Here is a 24,533-nt window from a genome sequence, read left to right on the forward strand (position 1 = left end):
TTATCCTCCATTCCTCCATGCATTTATGTATTTGTTCAATCCTCCCTCAGTGTTCAACTCGCAGCTTCCCTTGGCCCAGAGCAGGACCCTGTCACATGCCAGTGGACCACCCCCTGCCAAGGCTCAGGCTGTGAGTCAACCACACCAGGGAGCCAAGAGTGCCTACAGCTGCAAGCAGGAGAATTGCATCCATCATCCATGTGGAATCTAAACCCCCTCTTGATGTAGAGGGAGACTGGACATAGACATCCCAGGTCCACAAGATGCAGGAATAGAGTATGGATTAGAGTGGACTTACTGGTGTTCTGCTGGGGAACTACTGTGATTAGTAAGGGAAGAAATTGTAGTAGTGATGTGGAGAGGGTGGCCACGGTGGCTGCTGATGGTCGGGAGAGGGAAGAAGAGATATGGTGTGGGGGTATTTTCAGGAGTTGGAGTTGTCCTAGGTGGTGCTGCAGGGACAGATGCTGGACGTTGTGTGTCTTGCTGTGGCCCACTGGGTGGACTGGAGGAGAGTGTGGACTACAATGTGGACCACTGTCCATGTGGTGCAGCGGTGCTCCAGAATGTATTCGCCAGGTGCAGTGAATGTGCCACAGTGATGGAAGAGGTGGTTGATGTGGGAGGGGTTCAGTGGTTGGGGTGGAGGGTATATGGGGACCTCATATTTTTTGAATGTAACATTTAAAAGAAAATAAAGAAGAAAAAAATAAATAAAAATTTTAAAAAACAAAGGAAAGAAAAAAGCCCAGTTAGGAAATTCACCTCCAGGCATGCCTCCCTCCTCCTTCCGGCACTGAGTGCACTAGACCAAAGCTAAGCCCAGAACATGCGGTACCTGGACCCCCAACCAAGAGTTCAGCTTTAAGGTTTTTAATCAGAGGAAGTGAAATGAGCAGATTTGCATTTTGGCCTGACATTTTAGCAGCTGTGGGCTGTGGATAGCTTGGAAGCTGGAAACGGGATATGTGGAGACATATCAGGAGCAGCTAACGACAGTCTTAAGAACCTGAAAGTGGCACAGGACTCCAAACTGTGGGACTGGAGAGAGAATTCTACTTCCCCATCTTAGGTTCTTTAGAGTGGGCAATATTCGAAGGTGTCTGATTTATTGTTATCAAATTGCCATCTGCCTGCTGACCTCAGAAGCACTGTAAGGGAAACAAATATCTTCAGAGGACTTTATAAATACCCCAAGATAGAAATATTAGGCAGAAATGTCAAGTTGGAAGGTTACACACAAGTTTAACGAACGCATCTACCAAATAACTTCAATTTACTAGGAGATCTTTCCTTCAAACAAAAACAGCATTTTAAACTTTCAAGTAAAGAAACAAACCTTACTTTGCTGCAAAAGCCAAAGTAAGGGCAGGTTCTTAGGGCATAAGAGCTTGGAGTGGGGGAAGTCTACCATTAGAAATTATGTGCATTTATACCAACAACAAACAGTGAGTTGCTGGAGGCAACAGCCATTACCTTCTCTGACAGGGTAGGGGAGAAAAACTTTGGCAACTCACATAATGAGCCCTTGTCCACAGGGAAGGCAAAAAAATCCTCCTTTGTTCAACCAATAAAACATAAGCTGCTAAAAGAGCCAACCGCAGTGGGTCCTTGATTACCAACATTAACTCGGATGGCCACCTTGGCGGAAAACAAACGTATCTGTTCAGCAACCGCACTGCCTTTGCCCATTTGGCTGCCCAGAACCACTGTTGCTTTCCTGAAATAACAACTACAAGTGTATTCAGGACCCTGGGTGGCACAAGCGTGTTGGTTTCTTACTTCAGACTAGATGTGTCCTTTTTGTCATTTGCCATGTTCTGAAGCTATAGCACCAGAGATTCTAGAATTTATTACTCAGATATGCTTGGTGTGCTGAATCCATCATACTGGCCTTAAGAGGCCTCTGATACAACAATTAGGCATTCTGAAGCCAGGCTGTCTGCGTTCCAGTGCTGATTCTTGTGTTTACTAGCTGTGAGACTTTGAACAAGGTACTTAACCCCTCAGAGCCTGTTTCCTCATCCTGTTAAATGGGGGAAATCATGGTACTTGCTTCATAGGATTAATATAAGTAGTAAATGGGCTAATGTACGTACCCCCCATCTTGGGTAAGCTTAGACCTGAGTCCTGCTGGAACCTTGGAGAAAGCTGCTGGGAAGAGAGAGACTGGGCTGGTGTGAGCTTGGGCTTAGAAGTCCACAGCACTGGTCCTCAGGAAGGGGCACAGGGTAGCCCCATTCTCAGTGCCCTATGTCCAAGTCATGGGGAAAGTGGATGCGATGCAGGTGGCATTGTCAGTTGTGTGAGACCCAGGAGCAGACATTTCTAGGCCATGACTAATCAATCATGTAACTTCTCCAGGCTTCAGCTCCTTGTCCTTAAAAGGCAGATAACAAGAGCACCTATCTCTGGGAGCTGAGACGATTAAATGAACTCATGCATTTAAAGCACTTAGCACAGTACCTGACTCATTGTAAGCAATCCATGAATGTAAGCATTACTGTCACCGTTGGTGATAATGTGTGTGGTGTCAGCTGGATTACTGTCACATTATGATTTGTACTTACAGCTGAGGGTCCTCAGCCTAGCCCCTGATGAGGGCTGGTTAGAACCAGTGGAGAGAAAGGACCATAGTCCAGTAGGCTGGATTTTAGGCACAGCTCCAGTCCAGTGCCATCAGGGAAACCAAGCCTGAACTCCAGTTGCAATGGCACAAACACCCAGGTAGACCTGCTGCTGGCGGATGGCTGGAGTGACCCCCCAGTCAAGCCAGTGGGGGAGTAAAGAGGGTTAACCCTCTGTGTCCTGTCCACTCTTGGTCTAGAGTCGCTTAGGAGTTGGCAGGGCCAAATCTAAAGGTACAGGGTATGAACTGTGGGCTCTCAGGTCACAGAGCCTTTCCTGTAAGCAGATTCTGACAAAAGGGGGCAGAAACACTGTACAAAATAGAAAAGAAACCATAGTCTTGTTAACATTTTGCCAAGGGCCCAGCAGTGAAGCTAAACACACCTGAGGCCTAACAACTGAAAGAAGCCACAGTGGTCACATTTACTGCCCTCCTTATATAGGACCACAGTCCTTTAGGAAGAACCATTGGGAAAAATGTGCTTTGAAATTCAGAATTTTTTGTATTTTAAAAGTATGTTTGGATTAATGTAGCATGTATTATTGAACACCCCCAGCAAATTCAGATGCATTCCGTAATCCAACAGGCTAATATTTCTGTAGTAAAATATATAAATATTTACACTAATTGGAATCAGCCCATCAAGAGCATCATGGTCGGATCTGGTTTTGTCACCAAAAGAGTTTATACCATACTTAAGAAAAATTTGTAGTGCTTAGAACTTTTGGAGTTTTGAAATTGGGGTAGACAGTTGTTTAGACACAGCTAAGATTGAAGCTAGCCAAGTGACCATTCCAAAGGTACAAACACAGTTCAGTGGTGATTCCAATTAGTGTGAGTCACCACAAAGTTGCTGGGTATCTGCTGTGTACCAGGCAGTGTGCTAGGCACTAGGGACACAGTGGTAAACCAAGGCACACGTGGTCCCATGTCCGCATCAAGCTAAGAGTTGAGTGAGGCTCTCAGATTACAAGTTTGTTGAGAATATTCAAATGGGGTTGTGTCGATGAGACCATATAGCAGGAAAATTTTGAGGCACTCCTCTTGAGGATGTAATACATTAAGTAGAAATGAAAAGATGAGTAAAAGTCAGTTGGGCAAAGAGAAAGAAGAGGGACTAGCACCCTCACCCTCTGCTGCTGGGACCAGGGCACCTGTCCATCTCAGCACTGGGCTTATGGGAAAGCCAGGCCCCGTCATGCTGGGGAGAGGCCGCAGGTGTCTTCCGCACTGGCAGTCACAGCCAGTCTGCCCTCAGTCTGACTCCCACTGGCCTGCAGTTCTCCCTCAGAAACTGCCAAAAGCACAAATTGTAGGGAGGGGACTCTCAGCGGCCATCAAGGGCACAAGGCCCTGGTGTCCCACAATCGCAGCCTCTATATAAGGGAGAAGAAGGGGAAGATTCTCTCCTTTCCCTTTTTTGGCCTAAGTTGATTGATATATTTGATATATTATTCACTTGGAATCAACTAACTTCCTGCACACCCCCCTTCCTTGAGAATATAATGTACTTTTATAACAAATAGCTATGTCTGTTTTGTTTTATGAGTTTCTCCAAGCAATACTGAAGTGGCCTCGTGGCTGCCAAAATGCCTCAAGGTGGTCCAGAAGCTAAATTTCTGCCAGAGATGGTGGGGGTGGCAGAGCATAGAGCCTCTACTGTGACTAGCTTTAAACTTGGGACAGAGCCTCTACGGTGGCAAGTTTTAAACTTGAGACTGCATTAACTGTGTAGGCAACTCCTTTATGAGACATACATGGAGTGAGTTATCAGCATTGTATCTGGTTGTTGGATTTTGGTTTTTTTACACTCATATTTTGCTTTTCACTTAAAAGTGAAAAAAAAGCTTTTGGGAAGCGGATGTGTCTCCGGCGACTGAGTTCCTACCTACCGCATGGGAAGTCCATGGTTCGATTCCCAGTGCCTCCTAAAGAAGACAGCTAGCTAGCATGATGAGTAGACATGGCAAGCGGACACAACAAGAGACACAAGAAGAAAAACATAATGAGAGACAGAACAAAGCAGGGAGCAAAGATTCTCGGTGCCTCCTAAAGAAAACAAGCAAGACAGCAAGTTGACATGACAAGCAAGGGTGGTAAGCTGCTGACTCACCAAGATGACCCAACAAGAGACACAAAAAGGAAAACAGGGAACGGAGGTGACTCAAGCAATTAGGCATCTCCCTCCCACATTGGAGGTCTGGGATTCAGTTCCCCATGCCTCCTAAAGACACAGCACACAGCAAGTGCAAACAACGAGGAGGTGGGGAGAAATAAAAAAGTAAATTAAATCTTTTTAAAAAAACACTTTTTTGAAGTATAACAAACAGAGAAAGGTACACAAATCACAAGCTGTACACTTATGATTTGTGTATCTTTCAGATTTGGAAGAATAATAGCATTCCAGAAGCCCCTGTGTGCCCTTCTTCTATTTACTAACCCCAAGGGTAACCAGCAACTGACTTCTAACACCGTAGATCAGGGTGAGTTTTGAACTTTATATTCATGAAATCACACAGTATGAATTCCTGTGTGTATTGCTTCTTTCACTCAATATTATATTTGTGAGATACTTCCATGTTGTTCTTTGTAGTTATAGTTTATTCATATGAATGTATCACAATTTTTTATCCATTCAACTGATGAACATTTGGCCTGTTCCAATTTGAGCTATTATGAATAGTGCTATGAATACTCTTGTAAATGTCTTTTTTTATGTTATTTTATTTTTTAATTATCTTTTTTAAAGTTAATAGAGCATATAAAATGTTGCGATAAAAACACAAGAGGTTCCCATATACCCCACTCCCCACCCCCCACCCCATCAATTTTTTTATTGTATTTTTTGAAGATACATAAATTACACAAAATATTACATTCAAAAATATGAGAGGTTCCCATATACCCCCACCCCCCTCATCCCACTCTTCCCACATCAACAACCTCTTTCATCATTGTGGCACTTTCATTGCATTTGGCGAATATATTTTGGAGCTGAACCACATGGATAATAGTTTACTTGGTAGTTTACATTCTCCCCAGGTACATTCAGTGGGTTACGGCAGCATATATAATATCCAGCATCTGTCCCTGCAGTATCCTTTAGGACAACTCCAAGTCCCAAAAATGCCCCCACATCACATCCCTTCTTCCCTCTCCCTGCCCTCAGCAACTACCATGGCCACTTTCTCCACATCAATGCTATAATTTCTTCCATAACTAGTCACAAGAGTAGAATATCAAATACTCTTAGTAGAATATCAAAATAGTAGAATATCAAAGAGGACCGGGATATTTTTTCCTCTATTTTTTAATAAATGTTACATTCAAAAAATATAAGAGGTTCCCATATACCCCCCACACCCACACCCCACTCCTCCCACATCAACAACCTCTTTCATCATCATGGCACATTCATTGCATTTGGTGAATACATTTTGGAGCACTGCTGCACCACATGGATAATGGTTTACACTGTAGTTTACACTCTCCACTAGTCCACCCAGTGGGCCATGGCAGGACATACAATGTCCAGCATCTGCCCCTGCAGTACCACCCAGGACTCTTGTAAATGTCTTTTGATGAACATATGCACAGTTCTCTTGGGAGAGAGAGATATACTTGTATTAGTTATCTATTGCTCCATAACAAATTTCCCCAAAATTTAGTAGCTTACAGCAGGAATGAACATTTATTATCTCTCTCCGTTCATGAAGATGATGAACTTGGGAGGAGTTTGGGTAGGCAATTCTGGCTCAAGGAGTCTCAGTATATTGCAGTTATTGAAGCTGCGCTAGCTTTCAAGGCAGCTCACTCACATGCCTGGCAAGTTGGTGTTGACTGTTGGTGGGTTTCTTTGTATTTGAATTTTCCTTAGAATCACTTGAGAGAAGTGGACATGGCTCAACTGATAGAGCATCTGTCTACCATATGGAGGGTCCAGGGTTCAGTCCCCAGGGCCTCCTGACCTGTGTGGTGAGCTGGCCCACGCGCAGTGCTGCTACGTGCAAGGAGTGCCCTGCCATGCAGGGGCATCCCTGCATACGGGTGCCCCACGTGCAAGGAGTGCACCCTGCAAGGAGAGCAGCCCCATGTGAAAAAAGCACAGCCCGCCCAGGAGTGGCGCCACACACACGGAGAGCTGACACAGCAAGATGACGCAACAAAAAGGAGATGCAGTTTCCCAGTGCCGCTGGATAATGCAAGCGGATGCAGAAGAACACACAGCGAATGGACAGAAAGAGCAGACAATGGGGGGAAGGGGAGAGAAATAAGTAAAATAAATCTTGGGGAAAAAAAATCACTTGAGCATCCTCATGACATGATGGATGGTTTCCTCCAGAGCAAGCAATTCAAGAGAGAGAGACAAGTAGAAACTATATCCTTATTATCTACCCTTGGAAGTCACACAGCATCACTTCTGCCTCACTCAGTTGTGAGAAATGAGTCATAAGAAATGACCCTGTGAGGGATACAAAACTGACTTAGAAACAGATCTTGCTTTCTAGAAGTGTATACTCCAGTAGAGCCCTAAAAGCAGGCAGAGTAACCATGATACAATGGAGAAAGTAATTTATGTCTGCACCAGATATGGATAGTGTCCTTGAAATAATAGATCAAAATTGGATATATAGAAATGGAAGAAATTTTTGTCCAGCCCATATACTCCATTTTTAGAGGGGAGGAGTGGCTAAGAACATATGAACATATTTAAAACCAATACCCTGCAATATTTTACACCTTGGAATTAACCACTTCTAGGATTCTAAAAATAAGATAAATTTATAGAAATTTCATTCAAGGAATATCTAAAAGAAAAATATTCAACCCAGTGTCTCCTATCCATATAAAATTTTGTAAATGTTTATAGGAGAGGTTTCAAGGTATATCCTACATGGTAGGCTTTAAAGCCAGACACAACCTTGAATCCTGGATCCACTACTTACTAATCATGGGTTCTTATGCAAGTCAGCACCGTAAAATAAGAAAAATCAATAGTCTCTTGTTGTTCTAGAGCTAGTTAAATGAGATAATGTTTGTAAAGTGCCCACTTAATGATATTTGGTTCCTTCCATTTATTCATTTATCAGGTATTTATTAACCATATACATTAATTACCTAGAAGGTACTGTAATGGACCTTGTGAGGTATACAAAACTGACTCAGAAACAGATCTTGCCATCTAGAAGTGTATACTCCAGTAGAGCCCTAAAAACAGGCAGAGTAACTGTAATACATTGGAGAAAGTAATTCATGTCTGCAGCAATTAAGGATAGTGTCCTTGAAATTATGTATTGATTTTGGGTGTCAAAATGGAAAATTTTGAAGGGCAAGGAAAGGACAAAGGACAAAATATTTTTAAAAATTAAGCATAACAGCTTGAGTAAGACAGAGCTAGGAAACCATGGTGTGAATTGAGAATAACAAAGTAGCTCAATATGATACATAGGGTAGATGAAAGGAAGTGGTCAAAATAGGTGTTTTAAAAGTAGTTAAATGTCAGAGTAGCAGGAAGAAGTTGAGAGAATATACACTATTTTGCAGTCTGTTGGTAATCATTAAGTCTAAAGATTTTTAAACCAATTTTCAGAGCTGCCTACAAAAGCTAGGCGGTCTAGCTACCGAAGGATCTGCTTGCCATGCTTTTCTTGGCTAACTCCACTTTGTAGTATCTTTGTGCCTCAAACTGTAAACAGAACTTCCTAAAATTAATCATTAGAGAATGCTTCTGACGCAGAGACCAAGCAACTGAGCTTGTCCTTATCATTCCCATTTTGAAAGCTGGATCAACAGGGAAATGCAGTGGGATTGTTTTTATAGGCCTTTTGCTCACTGTAAATGTATTTCTCAAGACCCAGCCATTAGGAACTGGTCAATTTCTGTACTCAGCTCAACTCACCTCTCTCTGTTTGAATTCTACTTTCAGGTAATGAGATTTTCTCTCCACTTATTCCCCCTCCAGAAAATGATCTCTTTAGCAGCTTTCCTTTTTGTGACATTATCCAGTTCAAGGCAGTGATGATATTTATATATAAGATAGAGATGTTTCTATGCTGTGACGGAAGTTTGAAGGAAGTTGGAGCCAAAGACTTTTCACTTTAAAAACAAGTACAAATTTTCAGTCTCACTAAAAATGGGGGCTAGAGAGATTAGCGGAAAGACTTTTGCTACACCCACTATTTAATTAGCAGAAAGCCTTCTGCTAGACCCACTATTTAATATGTAGTACACAAAGTCTTTATGTACTCTAGCATACCCCTCCCCTTTATTTTGATAAAACTTATGCTTTCATCAAAATACACATTGTTGTGATCTTTATTGATATTGATTGTTGTGATATTATTGATAAAATTTGGTTGCTCCATTTTTCACTCTCTTCTATTTATTCTTAATGAATTCTGAAGCATCAAGAGAGAGGGTGTGTTCTAGGCTTGAGATAAAATTTCCTTCTGATCTTGTGATGGAATTTTCCACATCCTCAGTTGGGTATTTTAACTCTGTTAATAACTCTTGACCTTGTGGGAAATGTTCTCTCCACAGAAACTAACAGCTTCCTCCTTTTCTCTGATTTCTTCTCAGATGGGAAATTGGCAAGTGGAGTGCATGTAGTCTCACCTGTGGGGTCGGCCTGCAGACTAGAGATGTCTTCTGCTCCCATCTTCTTTCCAGAGAGATGAATGAAACTGTAATCCTGACTGATGAGCTATGTCACCAGCCCAAGCCCAGCACAGTACAAGCTTGTAATCGCTTCAACTGCCCCCCAGGCTGGTACCCTGCACAGTGGCAACCGGTGAGTTCTGGTGTTACTTCAACATTGGAGGGTTCATGTGCAGTGGTGATTCAGGACAGAGAATGCTTGCTCAGAGGAATTTTGTCCCAAGGAATGTTCAAGGTCTGCTCATCCCTCCCTTATTAGTACTTCCTCTACTTCATTTGAAATTCGTATCTTTTAACTATAAATACCATGCTTTTTCTCCTGTACCACACCCAGTGACCTCCAGAAGCAAATGACCTACCTGTCAACCTTAGCATATTCATAACAAAGTTTCACCAGATTAAGGAATATTAGACAAAGAGAGGCCATCTAGTAGGTTTTCCATAAAGCAACATTTGTCTAAAGTTGTGTCCTTTCCACTTTTTTGCTATTTAAAATTCTGAGAAATAATGTACTAGGCAATTATTTTTCTTAACTTTTTAAAAAACATTATTACTTAGAAAATTACAAAGAAATCCTGAGTTAATTCCCAGATTTTTTTTTTTTTTTTAATGCTACTGGTCCTGCATATTCCAAATGTTTGGGACCATTGTCCTAAAGCAAGGGTTGGCAAACTGCAATCCATGGGCCAAATCCAGCCCATGGCCTGTTTTTTTGTTTGTTTGTTTTTTGTTATATAAATTAACTCACTTGCCATAGGCTAGAGATGGTCCAAATTGTGGTGCTCCTCCTGGTCTTTCACTTCCTTCAGTGTCCTGATGGCAGACTTTACTCTGCTGCAGAAGGGGTGGTGTAGGTCCAGGCACCACCAGCTACTGTTTTCATGCAGGAACTGCAATGCCAGATCCCCACAGCTTTTCTCTTCATGTTGGTCTTGCCACAGAAAGAGCAAGTGTACTTGGTGTGCAGGCTGATTACAATTTTCTTCACCATTTTCTGAAGGGAAGCACTGTAACAGGTTCTGTATTTACCCACGATTCCCACCTTCTTGGTGCATTTTGCCATGTTGCTGCAAACTAACTCTAACCCAAGAGAGCCCATGACCTATCTTTTATAAATAAAATTTTATTACAACACAACTAAATTCATTATTATAGGTATTAACTATGGCTGCTTTTGCACTACAATGACAGAGTTGACTGATGATGACAGAGACCACATGACCTGCAAAACCTAAAATATTTACTCTGTCCATTACAGAAAAAGTTTTTTGACCTCTACTCTAAAGCATACACATAAAAAAACAACTATTTTATTATAATATCCTATCTAATATTAATATGCTATTTACTGAACTTTAATTTAAAAATCTTTCTGCATGTTGTAGTGGTGTGAAGGTATATGCATCCAAGAAAAATATTTTCTTAAATTTAATCCATTCCTGTGGGCATGAACACATTGTAAGGAGGAAATTTTGATGATGTTATTTCAGTTAAAGTAAAGCCCACCTCAGTCAGAATCCTATTACAGGAGTCCTTTATAAACTGAATGAAACTCAAACAGGAGAAAGCATAGAGGAACAGCCAGAAACTGAAATGTGCAGAACCTGGAAGAGAAAAGAGAGGCTGGAAGAGGCTGCCATGTGCCTTGCCATGTGACAAGCCAATAGCTAAGGATCTCCAGGAGTCAGCCCCAGAATGCCAATGTCTTTAGGGAGAAAGCATGACCTTGATCATGACTTGATTTTGACTTTTTCCTAAACTCCAAAAGCATAAGTGAATAAATTCCCATCTTTAGTCCAATCCATTGATTGCAAACACCAAACAATTTGGAAATGGCTTTGGAATTGGTTAATGGGTAGAGGCTGGAAGAATTGTAAAATGCTTGATTAAAATGCCTAGACTGCTTTAAAGAGGCTGCTGGTAGAAATATGGATACTAAGGGTACTTTTGATCAGTCCTTAGGTGGAAATGATGAATGTATTAGAAACTGGAGGAAAGATGATCCTTGTTTTAAAGTGATAGAGAACTTGACAAAATTGAGTTCTGATGTCAGATGGAAGGCAGAACTTGAAAATGAAAAACTTAGATATTTAGCTGAGGAGATTTCCAAGCTAAGTGTGGAAAGTACAGCCTGGTTCCTTCCCTTGAATCTTCTAGTAAAATGTGAGAAGAAAGGGGTAATCTGAGAACTGAACTCCTAGGCACAAAGAAACCAGAAATTGATAGTTTAGAAAATTCTGAGCTGCTGGGAAGTGAGTCTCTAGGAATAGGTCTCCATTTGAGGGTTTAACTGACAATGGACCCAGTCAGTCATTTTAGTAGGATTGGAGGAAAAGTTATATAGGAAGGATCTTTGGAAAGTCCTTCTGTCTAATGGATTGCACCTCTGTGAGCTACATGCAAATCCAACACTTTTTTTGGTGAAATTTGTGTGAATGGAATCACTGCCAGTCTGGGCTAAAACGGTCAGAGAAAGCACAAATTGAAGGGAAAATCACTTCCAGGGCAGAACCACGGAAGCTGAGGACTGGACCAAAGACATCTCTGGCCAAGAGAATGAACCCACAAATGGGTGTGAAAAGGGCAGATCTGCCCCTGTGCTTAGAGGAGGTGAGCCTTCTACCTAGTTGTTCAGGGAGAGAGCTGCCACACCAATGCTCAGAGAGGGGGGAGCCTGTGCCCTGGAGTTTGTAGAGAGCCTGGCCACCATCCCAGAAAGGGTGGAGTCTTCACCCCAATGTTTGGGGATAGCGTGGCCATTGTGCAAGCCCTTGGAAGTGGTGGAACTGCTATTCCATCAGGGCTGGAGTAGAGAATATCAAAGTATAGATGGCTGTCAAACCTTGAAATCTAATGGAGTTTGCCCTGCTGGGTTACAGAATTGTTTGGAATCATGACCCCTGTTTTCCTTCTAATTTCTCCATCTTGGAATGGGAATGTTTATCCTATACCTGTCTCATCCTTGTACATTGGGAGCAGGTAACTTGTTTTCTAGATCTCATAGGTCCAAAGAGGGGAATTATGCCCCTGGACAGATCACATCTTTAACCAATTTTGATGAGACTTTGTACTCAGTATTGCTTCAGAGATGAATTACAGCTTTGGGGGATGTTATGAAATAGTTGTATTTTGCATATAGAAAGAACATGTCTTTGGGGGATCCAAAGGTGGAGTTTGGTGGGTGAAGTTATATGTACCCCAGAAAGACATGTTCTTAAACTTAATACATTCCTGTGAGCATGAGCCCATTTTTAATACAATGTTTTGATGACATTTTTTCAGTTAAAGTATGGCCCACCTCAGTGAGGATGGGTCTTAATCCTATTACTGGAGTCCTTTATAGGCAGAATGAAACTCAAACAGATAGAAAGCCACAGAAGAGGCAGTCAGAAGCTGATATAAGTGGAACCCAGAAGAGAAGAGAGAGACCAGAAGAGGCTGCCATGTGCCTTGCCACGTGACAAGCCAATGGCCAAGGATCTCCAGGATCCAGCCCCAGAGCACCATGGTCTTCAGGGAGAAAGCATGGCCTTGATGATATCTTGATTAGGAGTATTTCCTAACCTCAAGACCATGAGCAAATAAGTTCCTATTGTTCAACCTGACTCATTGTATAGTATTTGCTTGAATAGCCAAGGAAACTAAACCCATGTATTAAAAAAAAAAACACAGCAGGATTTTAAATGAATAACTTAGATAAAATCTTGCTTTGCAGTTTCCTTGCCATTATGACATCAGATGTAACTTTTAAGTGAAAATAAATGTCACAAAAGGTATAACTGAAAAGAGGGGTGACATACATCCCAGTTTTACTGAGACAGTCTTTCACTTTGAAAAATATCACTCTGAAAAAGTATATGGTCACCCTACTCAGAAGGAGGGGATGGTCTCTTACATACCCTTGTACCTTAAAGCTGAGAGAAAGCTGCTATTTTCAGGCAGCCAAGTGTCCTCTATGCCTCTTCACAACCAGTCAACAAAGCCCTTTCCTTCTCCTTACCAAACATAGAATGTGATTTGGTAAAGCATTTGAAGGTATCAGACAGTAATAAGTGAGTAAAACACTGAGGTCTAAAACATCTGAAAACAGAAATTGACTATATTCTTTGAAGGCTCAAATATATATGACTAAGTTAATAAATTCCATGCTGCTTTGGTAGTAAAGGGCATGTAACTAGGGAAGCAGGCACTCAACCACTGAACTACATCTATTCCCTGTAATATATTTTTTAATGTATATATTTTATTGAAGTACATCATACATGAACATGCATAAACAATAAGTGTATAGTAAAGATTGTGAACTTACAAAATAAACATACTTAACATCATATAGGGGTCTCATACATCACCTCTCCACCACCCCTTTGCATTGTTGTGAAACATTTGTTAAAAACTGTGGAAGAGCATCATCAAAATATTACTGTCAACTATAGTCCCCATCTTACATTTGGTATATTTTTCCCCCAACCCTATTTTTTAAAAATATATTTTTATTACAGAGGTTGTGAACTTGCAAAACAGTCATACATGTGTAAATTTCCAATACAAGACCCCTTTACCATCACACCATGGTGGAACATTTGTTACAGATTATGAGATAATATCACCAGACTATTACCACCAACCATGGTCCATAGCATACATTTGACACAATTTTTCCATATACCTCCATTATCAACACAGTACATCTTTGGCATTGATGCAAGAATATTATAGTATTGCTGTTAACCACAGTCTGTAGGTCACACCAATTATAGTTGTCCCATGCTTCTCCACATTCCCACCACCCTGCAATAGTGATGTACATCTGCTCTAGCTCACAGAAGGACTCTCTTGCATTTGTTCCCTCAACCACAATTCTCATCCACCTATAGGTTCATTGTGTTATTCAGTCCCTAGAATGCTTTTTAGCTTCCTTTCTATTGAAATTTACTTCCCCAGACTACCCTTTTAGCCACAATCCCATTTATAAGCCAGTTGCTACTCACTGTAATGTGTTACCATCAACTCTATCCATTTCCACACTTAACAGTCAAGTAATTTTTTTTAAAGATTTATTTATTTATTTCTCTCCCCTTCCCCTCCCACCCCAGTTGTCTGTTCTCTGTGTCTATTTGCTGCATCTTCTTCTTTGTCCGCTTCTGTTGTTGTCAACAGCATGGGAATCTGTGTTTCTTTTTGTTGCATCATCTTGTTGTGGCAGCTCTCCGTGTGTGCGGCACCATTCCTCGGCAGGCTGCACTTTCTTTCACGCTGGGCGGCTCTCCTTACAGGGCGCACTCCTTGCATGTGGGGCTCCCCTATGTGGGGACACCCCTGCGTGGCAGGGCACTCCTTGCGCACATCAGCACTGTGCATGGGCCACCTCCACACAGGTCAAGGAGGCCCAGGGTTTGAACGACGGACCTCCCATGTGGTAGATGGACACCCTAATCATTGGGCCAAGTCCACTGCCAACAGTCAAGTTAATTAAAACCTCTACATATGTTAAGCATCAATAGTTCTTCTCAACCCTCCTCATCTACTTTTTTAAAAAAAATTTTATTTGCCTTCTTTTAAAGATACATAGATCACAAAAAATATTACATTAAAAAAAAATAAGAGGTTCCCATATACCCCACACCCCACCACACTCCTTCCATGTCAACAACCTTTTCATCAATGTGGCACATTCATTGCATTTGGTGAATACATTCTGGAGCACTGCTACACCACATGGATTATAGTTTACGTTGTAGTTTACTCTCCCCCAGTACATTCAGTGGGTTATGGCAGGATATATAATGTCCAGCATCTGTCCCTACAATATCATTCAGGACAATTCCAAGTCCCAAAAATGCCTCCACATCATATCTCTCTTCTTCCCTCCTCCCTGCCGTCAGCAACTACCGTGGCCACTGTCTCCACATCAGTGATACAGTGGTTTTAACTCTATGTGTTTATTCTTCATATTTAGTTCATATTAATGAGGTCATGAAATATTTGTCCTTTTGTGTCTGGCTTACTTTGCTCAGTATAATGTCTTCAAAATTCATCCATGTTATCACATGTGTCCCAATTTCATTTTTTCTTACTGCAGCATAGTATTCCATCGCATGTATATATCACATTTTGTTTATCCATTCATTGGTGGATGGATACTTGGGTTGTTTCCATCTTTTCGCAATTGTGAATAATATGGCTATGAACATCAGTGTGCAGATATCTGTTCATGTCATAGTTTTTAGTTCTTCTGGATATATTCCTAGTAGAGGAACTGCTGGATCATCATATGGCAGTTCTATATTTAGCTTCCTGAGGAACCACCAAACTGTCTTCCACAGAGGCTGCACCATTGTACACTCCCACCAACAGTGAAGGAATGTTCCTATTTTTCCACTTCTTCTTCAGCACTTAATGTTGTCTCTTTTTTTAATAATGGCCATTCTATGTGGTGTTACATGATATCTCACTGATATTTTAATTTGCATTTCCTACTAGCTAGTGATATGGAACATTTTTTCATGTGCTTTTGGCCATTTGTATTTCCTCTTGGAGAAATGCCTATTTAAATCTTTTGCCCATTTTTAAATTAGATGGCTTGCTCTTTTATTGTTGAGTTGTATGATCTCTTTATATAGAATGGAAATCAAACACTTAACCAGATAAGTGGTTTCCTAATATTTTTTTTCCCCATTGAGTGGGCTGCCTTTGAATCACAGAAGTGTTTAAGTTTGAGGAGGTCCCATTTATCTATGTTTTCTTTATTGCTCATGTTTTTGGTGTAAGGTTTAATAATCTACTAACCACCACCAGGTCTTGAAGATATTTCTCTACATTTTCTTCTAGGAGTTTATTGTACTTTTATATTTAAGTCTTTGATCCATTTTGAGTTAATTTTTGTGTAAGGTGTGAGATAGGGGTCTTCTTTCTTTCTTTTGGCTATGGATATCCAGTTCTCCCAACACCATTTGTTGAATAAACTGTTCTGTCCCAGCTGGGTGGGTTTGACAGGCTTGTAAAAAATCACTTGGCCATTGCTGTGAGGGTCTGTTTCTGAACCATTAGTTCAGTTCCATTGGTCTATGTGTCTATCTTTATGCCAATACCATGCTGTTTTTACCACTATAGCTACCACTATAGCTAGGTAATATGATTTAAAGTGAGAGTCCTCCAACTTCACTTTTCCTTTTTAAGATGTTTCTGGCTATTCGGGGCCTCTTACCCTTCCAAATAAATTTGATAATTGTGTTTTCCATTTGCTTAAAATACACTGGTGGAATTTTTATTGGGATTGCATTGATTCTGTATTTCAAATTTGGGTAGAATTGATATCTTACTGATATTTAGTCTTTGCATGAGCATGAGCCTGGAATGTTCTTCCAATTATTTAGGTCCTTTTTTATTTCTTTTAGCAATGCATTATCATTTTCTGAATACAAGTGCTTTACATCCTTGGTTGTTTATTCCTAAATATTTTATTATTTTAGTTGCTATTGTAAATGGTATTTTTTTCCTGATTTCCTCCTCAGATTGCACATTGCTAGTGTATAGAAACATCACTGATTTTTGCATATTGATCTTGTATCCTGACACTCTGCTGAAATCATTTATCAACTCTAGCAGCTTTGTTGTAGTTTTTCAGGATTTTCTAGATATACAATCATATCATCTGCAAATAGTGAAAGTTTTAATTCTTCCTTTCCAATTTGGATGCCTTTTATTTCTTTTTCTTGCCTGATTGCTCTAGCTAGGACCTCTAGCACTATGTTGAACAACAGTGGAGACAGTGGGCATCCTTGTCTTATCCCTGATCTCAACAGGAAAGCTCTCAGTCTTTCACCTTGAGTACAGTGTTAGCTGTGGGTTTTTCATATATGGCCTTATTCATGTTGAGAAAGTTTCCTTCAATTCATGTTTTTTGTAGTATTTTTATCAAGAAGGGATGCTGTATTTTGTCAAATGTCTTTTCTTCATCAATTAAGAAAATCGTGTGGTTTTTATTCTTTGATTTATTAATGTGGTGTATTATACTGATTGATTCTCTTGTTTTGAACCAGCCATGCATGCCTGTTATAAAACCCACTTGATCATGATGGATAATTCTTTTAATGTGTTGTTGGATTCAATTAGCAAGTACTTTATAGAGGATTTTTGCATCTGTATTCATTAGAGAAATGGGTCTGTAATTTTCTCTTTTGTAGTATCTTTATCTGACTCTGTTATTAGGGTGATACCAGCTTTGTAGAATGTATCTGGTAGTGTTCCTTCTTGTTCAATTTTTTGGAAGAGCTTGAGTAAGATTGGTATTAAATCTTCTTTGAATACTTGGTAGAACTCACCTGTGAAACCTTCTGGTCCTGGACTTTTCATTTGGGGAGCTGTTTGATAACTGTTTCAATTTGTTTACTTGTGATTGGTTCATTGAGGTCTTCTATTTCTTCTGGGGTCAGTGTAGGTTGTACATTCCTAGGAATTTTTCCATTGTCTAGTTTTTTAGCATAAAGTTGTTCATAGTATCATCTTATGATCTCCCTTATTTCTGTGGGGTCAGTAGTAAGGTTTCCCTTTTCATTCTTTATTTCATTTATTTGCATCTTCTCTTTTTTCCTTAGTCAGTCTACCTAAGGGTTTGTCAATTTTGTTAATCTCAAAGAACCAACTTTTGGTTTTGTTAGTTCTCTATTTTATTTTTTTGTTCTCAATTTCATTTATTTCTGCCCTAGTCTTTGTAATTCCATTCCTTCTACTTACTTTAGGATTAGCTTGCTGTTCATTTTCTATTTCCTCCAGCTGTGTAGTTAGGTCATTGATTTTAGCTCTTTCTTCTTTTTAATGTAAGCATTGAGGGCTATAAATTTTCCTCTCAACACTGCCTTCGCAGTATCCCATAGGTTCTGATATGTTGTATTCTCATTGTCATTCATCTCGAGATATTTATTGATTTCTCTTGAAATTTCTTCTTTGACCCACTGATTATTTAAAAGTGTGTAGTTTAATCTCCATATGTTTGTGAGTTTTCCCTTTTTCTGCCTCTTATTGATTTCCAACTTTATTTGAATATGATCAGAGGATGTGCTTTGTATAACTTTGATTTTGCCAAATTTATTGAGATATGCTTTGTGACCCAACATATGCTCTATCCTGGAGAAAGATTCATAAGGACTTGAAAAGAATTCATATCCTGCTGTTTTGGGGTGCAATGTTCTGTATATGTCTATTAAGGTTAGCCCATTTATCATATTATTCATGCTCTCTGTTTCTTTATTGATTCCCTGCCCAGATTTTCTATCCAGTGCTGAGAGTGGTGTATTGAAGTCTCCAACTACCATTGTAGAGATGTCTAATTTCTCCCTTCAGTTTTGTCCATGTTTCCCTCATGTATCTTGGGCCATCTGGTTAGTTGCATGTATATTTATGATTGTTATTTCTTTCTGGTGAATCATCCCTTTTAATATGTAATGTCCTTCCTTGTCTTTAATAGCAGTTTTGCTGTTAAAGAATATATCATATGATGTAAGTATCACTATCCCAGCATTTTTTTTTTTTTTTTTTTTTGGTTACTGCATGCATGGAATATCTTCTTCCAACCTTTCACTTTCAGTCTTTTGGTATCATTGGGTCTAAGGTGAGTCTCTTGCAGACAGCATATAGATGGCTAATATTTTCTTATCCATTCTGCCAGTCTGTGTCTTTTTATTGGTCAATTTATGCCATTAACAGTCAATGTTCTTACTGTAATGGCAGTTCTTATTTCATCCATTTTGATCTTTGCATTTTATCTGTCATTTTATTTTTGATACTTTTAGTTACTGTTACTGATACAGTCATCATTTTTAGATTCTCTTCCAAGCCTCTCTCCCCTGTCTTTTCATCTCAGGTTATAGCACTCCCTTTAGTATTTCCTGCAAAGCTGGTGTTTTTGTTATAAACTCTCTCAGTTTCTGTTTATCTGTGAATTTTCTAATCTCACCCTCATTTTTGAAAGATAATCCTCCTGGGCATAAAATTCTTGGCTGGCATTTTTTCTCCTGCAGTGTCTTAAATATATCATACCACTGCCTTCTTGCCTCCATAGTTTCTGATGAAAAATTGGCACTTAATCTTATTTGGTATCCCTTACATATTATGCATTGCTTTTCTCTTGCTGCTCTCAGAATTCTCTCTTTGTCTTTGGCATTCTCATTAATGTGTGTCTTGGCGTTGATCTATTTGGATTTTTTCAGATGTGAGTATATTGTGGTTCTTGGACATGGATATCTATGTGCTTTAATAGGATTGGGAAATTTTCCACCATTATTCCTTCAAATATTCATTCTGCCCCCTTTCCCTTCTCTTCTCCTTCTGAGACCCCATGACATGTATGTTTGCATGTCTCTTGTCCTTTAGTTCCCTGAGACCCTGTTCAATTTTTTCCATTATTTTCTTCATTTGTTCACTTTCGGAAGCCATGTCTTTGAGCTCACTGGTCCTTTTTTCTGCTTCCTCAAATCTGCTGTTATATGCCTTCAGCACATTTTTTATTTCATTTATTGCACCTTTCATCCCCTTAAGGTCTGCTATTTTTCTATGTATGCTTTCAGACTCTTTGTGCTCATCCAGTGTCTTGTCTTCTTAATATCATTAATCTATTTGGCCATCTCATTGAATTTATTGAAGAGATTTGTTTGAACATCTAAGATTAGTTGTCTCAACTCCTTTATGTCATCTGGAGACTTATCTTTTTCCTTTAACTGGGCCATATCTTCCTGTTTCTTGGTATAGATTATAATTTTTTATTGATATTTTTGCATCTGGCTTGCTTAGATGTATTTTTTATGGGTGCAGTTTCTCTCTTTAGTTTAGGGATTTCTTGTCTTTTCTCCCTTGATGGTTGTGTAGTAGGAGCCAAGGATATAGTTGGTGCTGTAAACTATGGAGGCTGAAGCTGCCCATGTTACCCCAGGAATTGATGAAGCTTCTCCCAACTTTCTCCTCTGTCAGGGGTAGGTACAGAGCTGCAGCAGTGTATAATAATCCAAGTTGGGTAGGACAAGACGGCCTGTAGTTGCCCGGAGAGACTGATGTAGTGTCATACCCCTTCCTCCCCTACCTTGGGTAGGGATGGAGCTATGGTTGTGGAAAGCAATCTATGCCATGTTGGTCCAAACTGACCACAGTTGCTCAGGTAAACTGATGTAGCACCAGACCCTCTCCCTGCTGGGGGTGGGAATAGACCCCCTGGAATGCCCAACAATCTAATCTTGGTGGGCCAAATATGCCTGCTGTTGTCCTGAGAGGCTGAGAGAGTATTGTCCCTTCTGCCTTTTAGGGGGCGGGACTGGAACCACCAATGCTCAACAACTTAGTCCTGTTAGGCCAAAAGTACCCACCATTGCCCAGAGAGGCTGAGGAAGCACCAGCCCCCTACTATCCTATTGGGTGATGGAGGTGGTTCTACCTGCGCCCAACAGCTCAGTCCCTTTAGGCCAAGAATATCCACCACTGCCTGGAGATGCTAAGGAAACACCAGCCCCATCTTATCCTATTAAGGCATGGGTTGGAGCCACAATCACCCAATAGTTGAGTCCTTTTAAGCTGAAAGTACCCGCTGTTGTCTGGAGAGGCTGTGGAGACCCCAGACCACCACTCCTATCTTATTGGGGGGGGGGGGGTGAATTCATAGGCATCCAGTAGTCCAGTCCATGCAGTCCTGAAGGCCTGCCATTACCCAGAAAGGCTGTGGAAACACCCTCCTTTCCTATTGGAGGGTGGGGGTGGATCCACAAGTGCCCTCCAGTCCAGGCTGTTTGGGTCTAAAGTACCTGCAGTAGCCCAGAAAGGCTGGGCAAACACAGCCTTTTGTCCTATTGGGGATGGGGGTGGAGCCACAGGTGCCCAACAGTCAGGCTTGTGAAGGCCAAAAGTGCCTGCACTTGCCCTGAGAGGCTGAGGGAACACTAGCCCCCTCCTATCCTATGGGGGTCAGAGGTGGAGATGGGTTCAAAGGCACTTAAGAAACCAATTCATGTGGGATGAAAACTCCTGCCATTGTCCAGAGAGGCCAAGGATACCCAGCTCCCCTCCTATCCTACTGGGGTGTGGGGATGCAGCCCCAGGTTTCCAACTATTCAGTCTGTGCCAGTGGAGAGCACTTGCAGTTGTCTGGAAAGCCTGTTGCAGGTCCCGCCAGCTTCCTCTCTGCTAGAGGTGGGGCTGGAACCTAGGCTAGGGCTGCAGTTAGATCTTGGTGGAAAGAAACCAGTCCCTAACTTCTCTGGATTTTCAGTCAGCCAGGCTTCCCCTCATGCCAGGGGCAGATAAAAATGGTGGCTACTGGACTCTTTCCCACGGACAGGCTCAGACCCTACCTGTTTCTAGGATTATACTTTAGCCAGCCGAGTTCACTAATCAGTAGCTGAGGTCAGTGGACAACTGTCTCTTCCTCTACCGTTTATGGGAAATGGAGCTTCTAACTCCAGCCACAGAATAACTCCTGAGGCAGCTTGCACTGCTAGAGTAGGATGGGTACCAGCCTCTGCAATGTGGCTTGCAATTTCCCAAAGAGGTGGTGCAGGACCCCCAGCTTCCTCCCTGCAGAGGTGGCGCTGGGGTTTAGGCTACAGCTGTAATCTGACCTCTGTGGAAAGAAGCCGGTCCTTACCAGCACTGTGATTTTCAATCACCCCACCTCTCCTCATGCCAGATGCAGAGGGTCAAAATGGCAGCCACCAGCTTCCCTCTGACCTGGACAGGCTCAAAGTTTAGTTGTTCCTAGGATTATCCTTCAGCCCCCTGAATGCACTAATCAGTAGCTGAAGTCAGTACCACACCATGTCTTCCTCCCTCATTTTTTGGGAAATGGAGCTTCAAACTCCTGCCACAGAATAGTTTCTGAGGCGTCTTCCGCTGTAGGCACTGACCTCCATGGTGTGAAGGGCTCTACTCACTCCTATAATATATTTTTAATGCCTATATACAATTTTTTGCTAATAGAATATTATTATACAACAGTATGCATTCAATCATCACAACAATTCAGTGCAAGATGGATTTTAGCAGCCTCATTTTAGATTTGAAGAAACTAAGGCTCACACAGCTAACAGAATTTGGGTTGGCCGTCTACCCCGTTTTATGTGTCCCTTTCCCACACACCAAACCCCATTGTTGTAGACTTCTACGGCTGAAAACCCTCATAGATTATATATGAGCCCCCTTGTTTTACAGAGAAGTAACTAGGTATGTGAAATGGATTGTTCAAGTTCATCAAGTGTGGCTCAGAACCCAGATATCCTGATTTCTAGTGTACTTGTAACTGTAACCTCTAATAAGGGTAAATCTTTTACCTCAAACTGCCTTTCTGCCCTCTTCCAACCCTAAGAAAAGGCAAGGAATCAGCCCAAATCAACATCCATTGTTGAACTCAGTAGCTATAAAGAAAAACATTAGTTTTCAAACATGTTGAAATGAGTAAATCCCCGTATTATTTAGTTTGCCATTAGTTACATAGTAAATTCTGGATAAAATATTTATTGAATGACAGAATGAATAAATAGGTCAAGAATTCCTCCAACAGACCTTGAAAATTCTGACTTTGGATCACACTGATATTTGTTTTTAGATATAAGTCATAATATTGACCTAGAAGTGAAATTCAGTGAAGCACTAACCTCTTTTCAGTAGCCACACATGCTGTTGAATAGTGGTAGTGACCCATAGTACTTTTCTTGTTTTCAAAGCACATCCACATACATGACCTTTTTTTGGTATATTCACACACACACACACAAGCACACACACATATTGGGTGTCCCTATGAGATAGGTAGGGAGATATTATCCCTACTTGAAATAGTGAGTTTCCGAAGAGTCAATTATTCTCCCATTTTCTACCTATATCTACAGGAATTTCTTTTGAAACTTTTTCTATTTTCATCCATTAGGGAGAAACTTTGGAGATGAGTCAGATTTAAATCCATTTTTTTTTCAGATCAGGAAACTAACAGTAAACAACTCTTTGAAATTCATCCCATGAGTCAGTAACAATCCTTTAAAAGAGCCTTTAAAAAGTATCTTATTGATAGGTGATATATAATGACTGTAGAAAATATTCAAAATAACTACAGAACATAGAAAGTAAAAGCTACAAGTGATTCTATCCTCCGGAGGAAACCCATGTTAAGAGTTTGGAGCATATGGTCTATTTTCAGAATCCTTGGTCACTTTTTGGAATCTCTCTAAAATGGAAGGAAAAAACAGACTATTCTTAATATATTGTTTCCTAGCACACTACTTCACTACTTAAGGTTTGTCAGACAAAGTCAGCTCTTACTGACTCCATGTTAAAAGAAAGGAAGTCATTGTTTATACTGTATGGTGGAATAAGTCAAGAGTAATTTCCAGTGTCTCCAGGCTAATTGACAATTCTTTTGGGACACCAGTTAGATTTCTCTTAATCACATCCCAGTTGTTGACAATCCACTTGCCTGATTAGCCATCTGATTCCTCAACAGGCCTCCTTAGGAGTCACATGGTCTTGTCCCTTTATCTGCATGGATTTACTAGCTATTAATGCTGAGTTCTCTAATCCTTCAACACCCAACCTACATTTTCCCCATTTTCCTTATGGAGAAAAAAGGGAACTCAAATGCTTCATTTAAAGGAAGACATATACAATCTGATGGACACTGGACTTTGATTTAGTTTCCTGTGGCTTCTGCAACAAATTGCCACAAACTAGGTGGTTTAAAACACTTGAACTTTATTCTCTCACAGTTCTGGAATCCAGAAGTCTGAAATCAAGGTGTCCGCCGGGCCACAGTCCTGATGCGGCTCCAGGGGAAAATCCTTCCTTGCCTCCTGCAGCAGCTGGTGGCTGTCAGCACTCCTTGGTTTTCTTGGCTCCCTTGGCTTGTGGCTTCATCATTCCAACCTCTGCCTCCATCTTCTCTTTGTGCCTCTCACGAGGACTCTTGTCATTATCTTTAGGGCCCACCCAGATAATCCAGGATTAAATATCTGAGGGTCATTAATTACATCTGTAAAGACCCTTTTTACAAATAAGGTCCTAGTCACAGATTCTGGGAACTAGGATATGAACATAGCTTTATGAGGGCCATTGTTCCGCCCACTATAGCCTGTTTGAGGGAGAAACTGCCTTCCTTGCTGTTTGATCACAGGGTTATCACTGTATTCTTGTGTGCATTTTCTTCCCAGGAAAAAAAAAGCCTAAATTATATGAACTGTCATCTGCCAGATAGGAATGTAGCCTCCTCTGTTCCTTATAG

At 40.8% G+C, this 24,533-nt stretch overlaps 1 protein-coding gene across 4 annotated transcripts in view; it reads left to right on the top strand.

Moving 5' to 3' along the window:
- ADAMTSL1 (ADAMTS like 1) overlaps positions 1-24,533 on the top strand; it is a 1,125,968-nt gene that overhangs the window by 955,756 nt on the left and 145,679 nt on the right. For all 4 annotated transcript variants that reach the window (XM_058301906.1, XM_058301907.2, XM_071216754.1 and 1 more), the window contains one exon: positions 9,209-9,419. In XM_058301906.1, coding sequence (XP_058157889.1) covers positions 9,209-9,419 — 211 coding nt within the window. The remainder of the gene's footprint in view (positions 1-9,208; positions 9,420-24,533) is intronic.

Source organism: Dasypus novemcinctus, chromosome 8, assembly GCF_030445035.2.
Source record: "Dasypus novemcinctus isolate mDasNov1 chromosome 8, mDasNov1.1.hap2, whole genome shotgun sequence".
Lineage (NCBI taxonomy): Eukaryota > Metazoa > Chordata > Mammalia > Cingulata > Dasypodidae > Dasypus > Dasypus novemcinctus.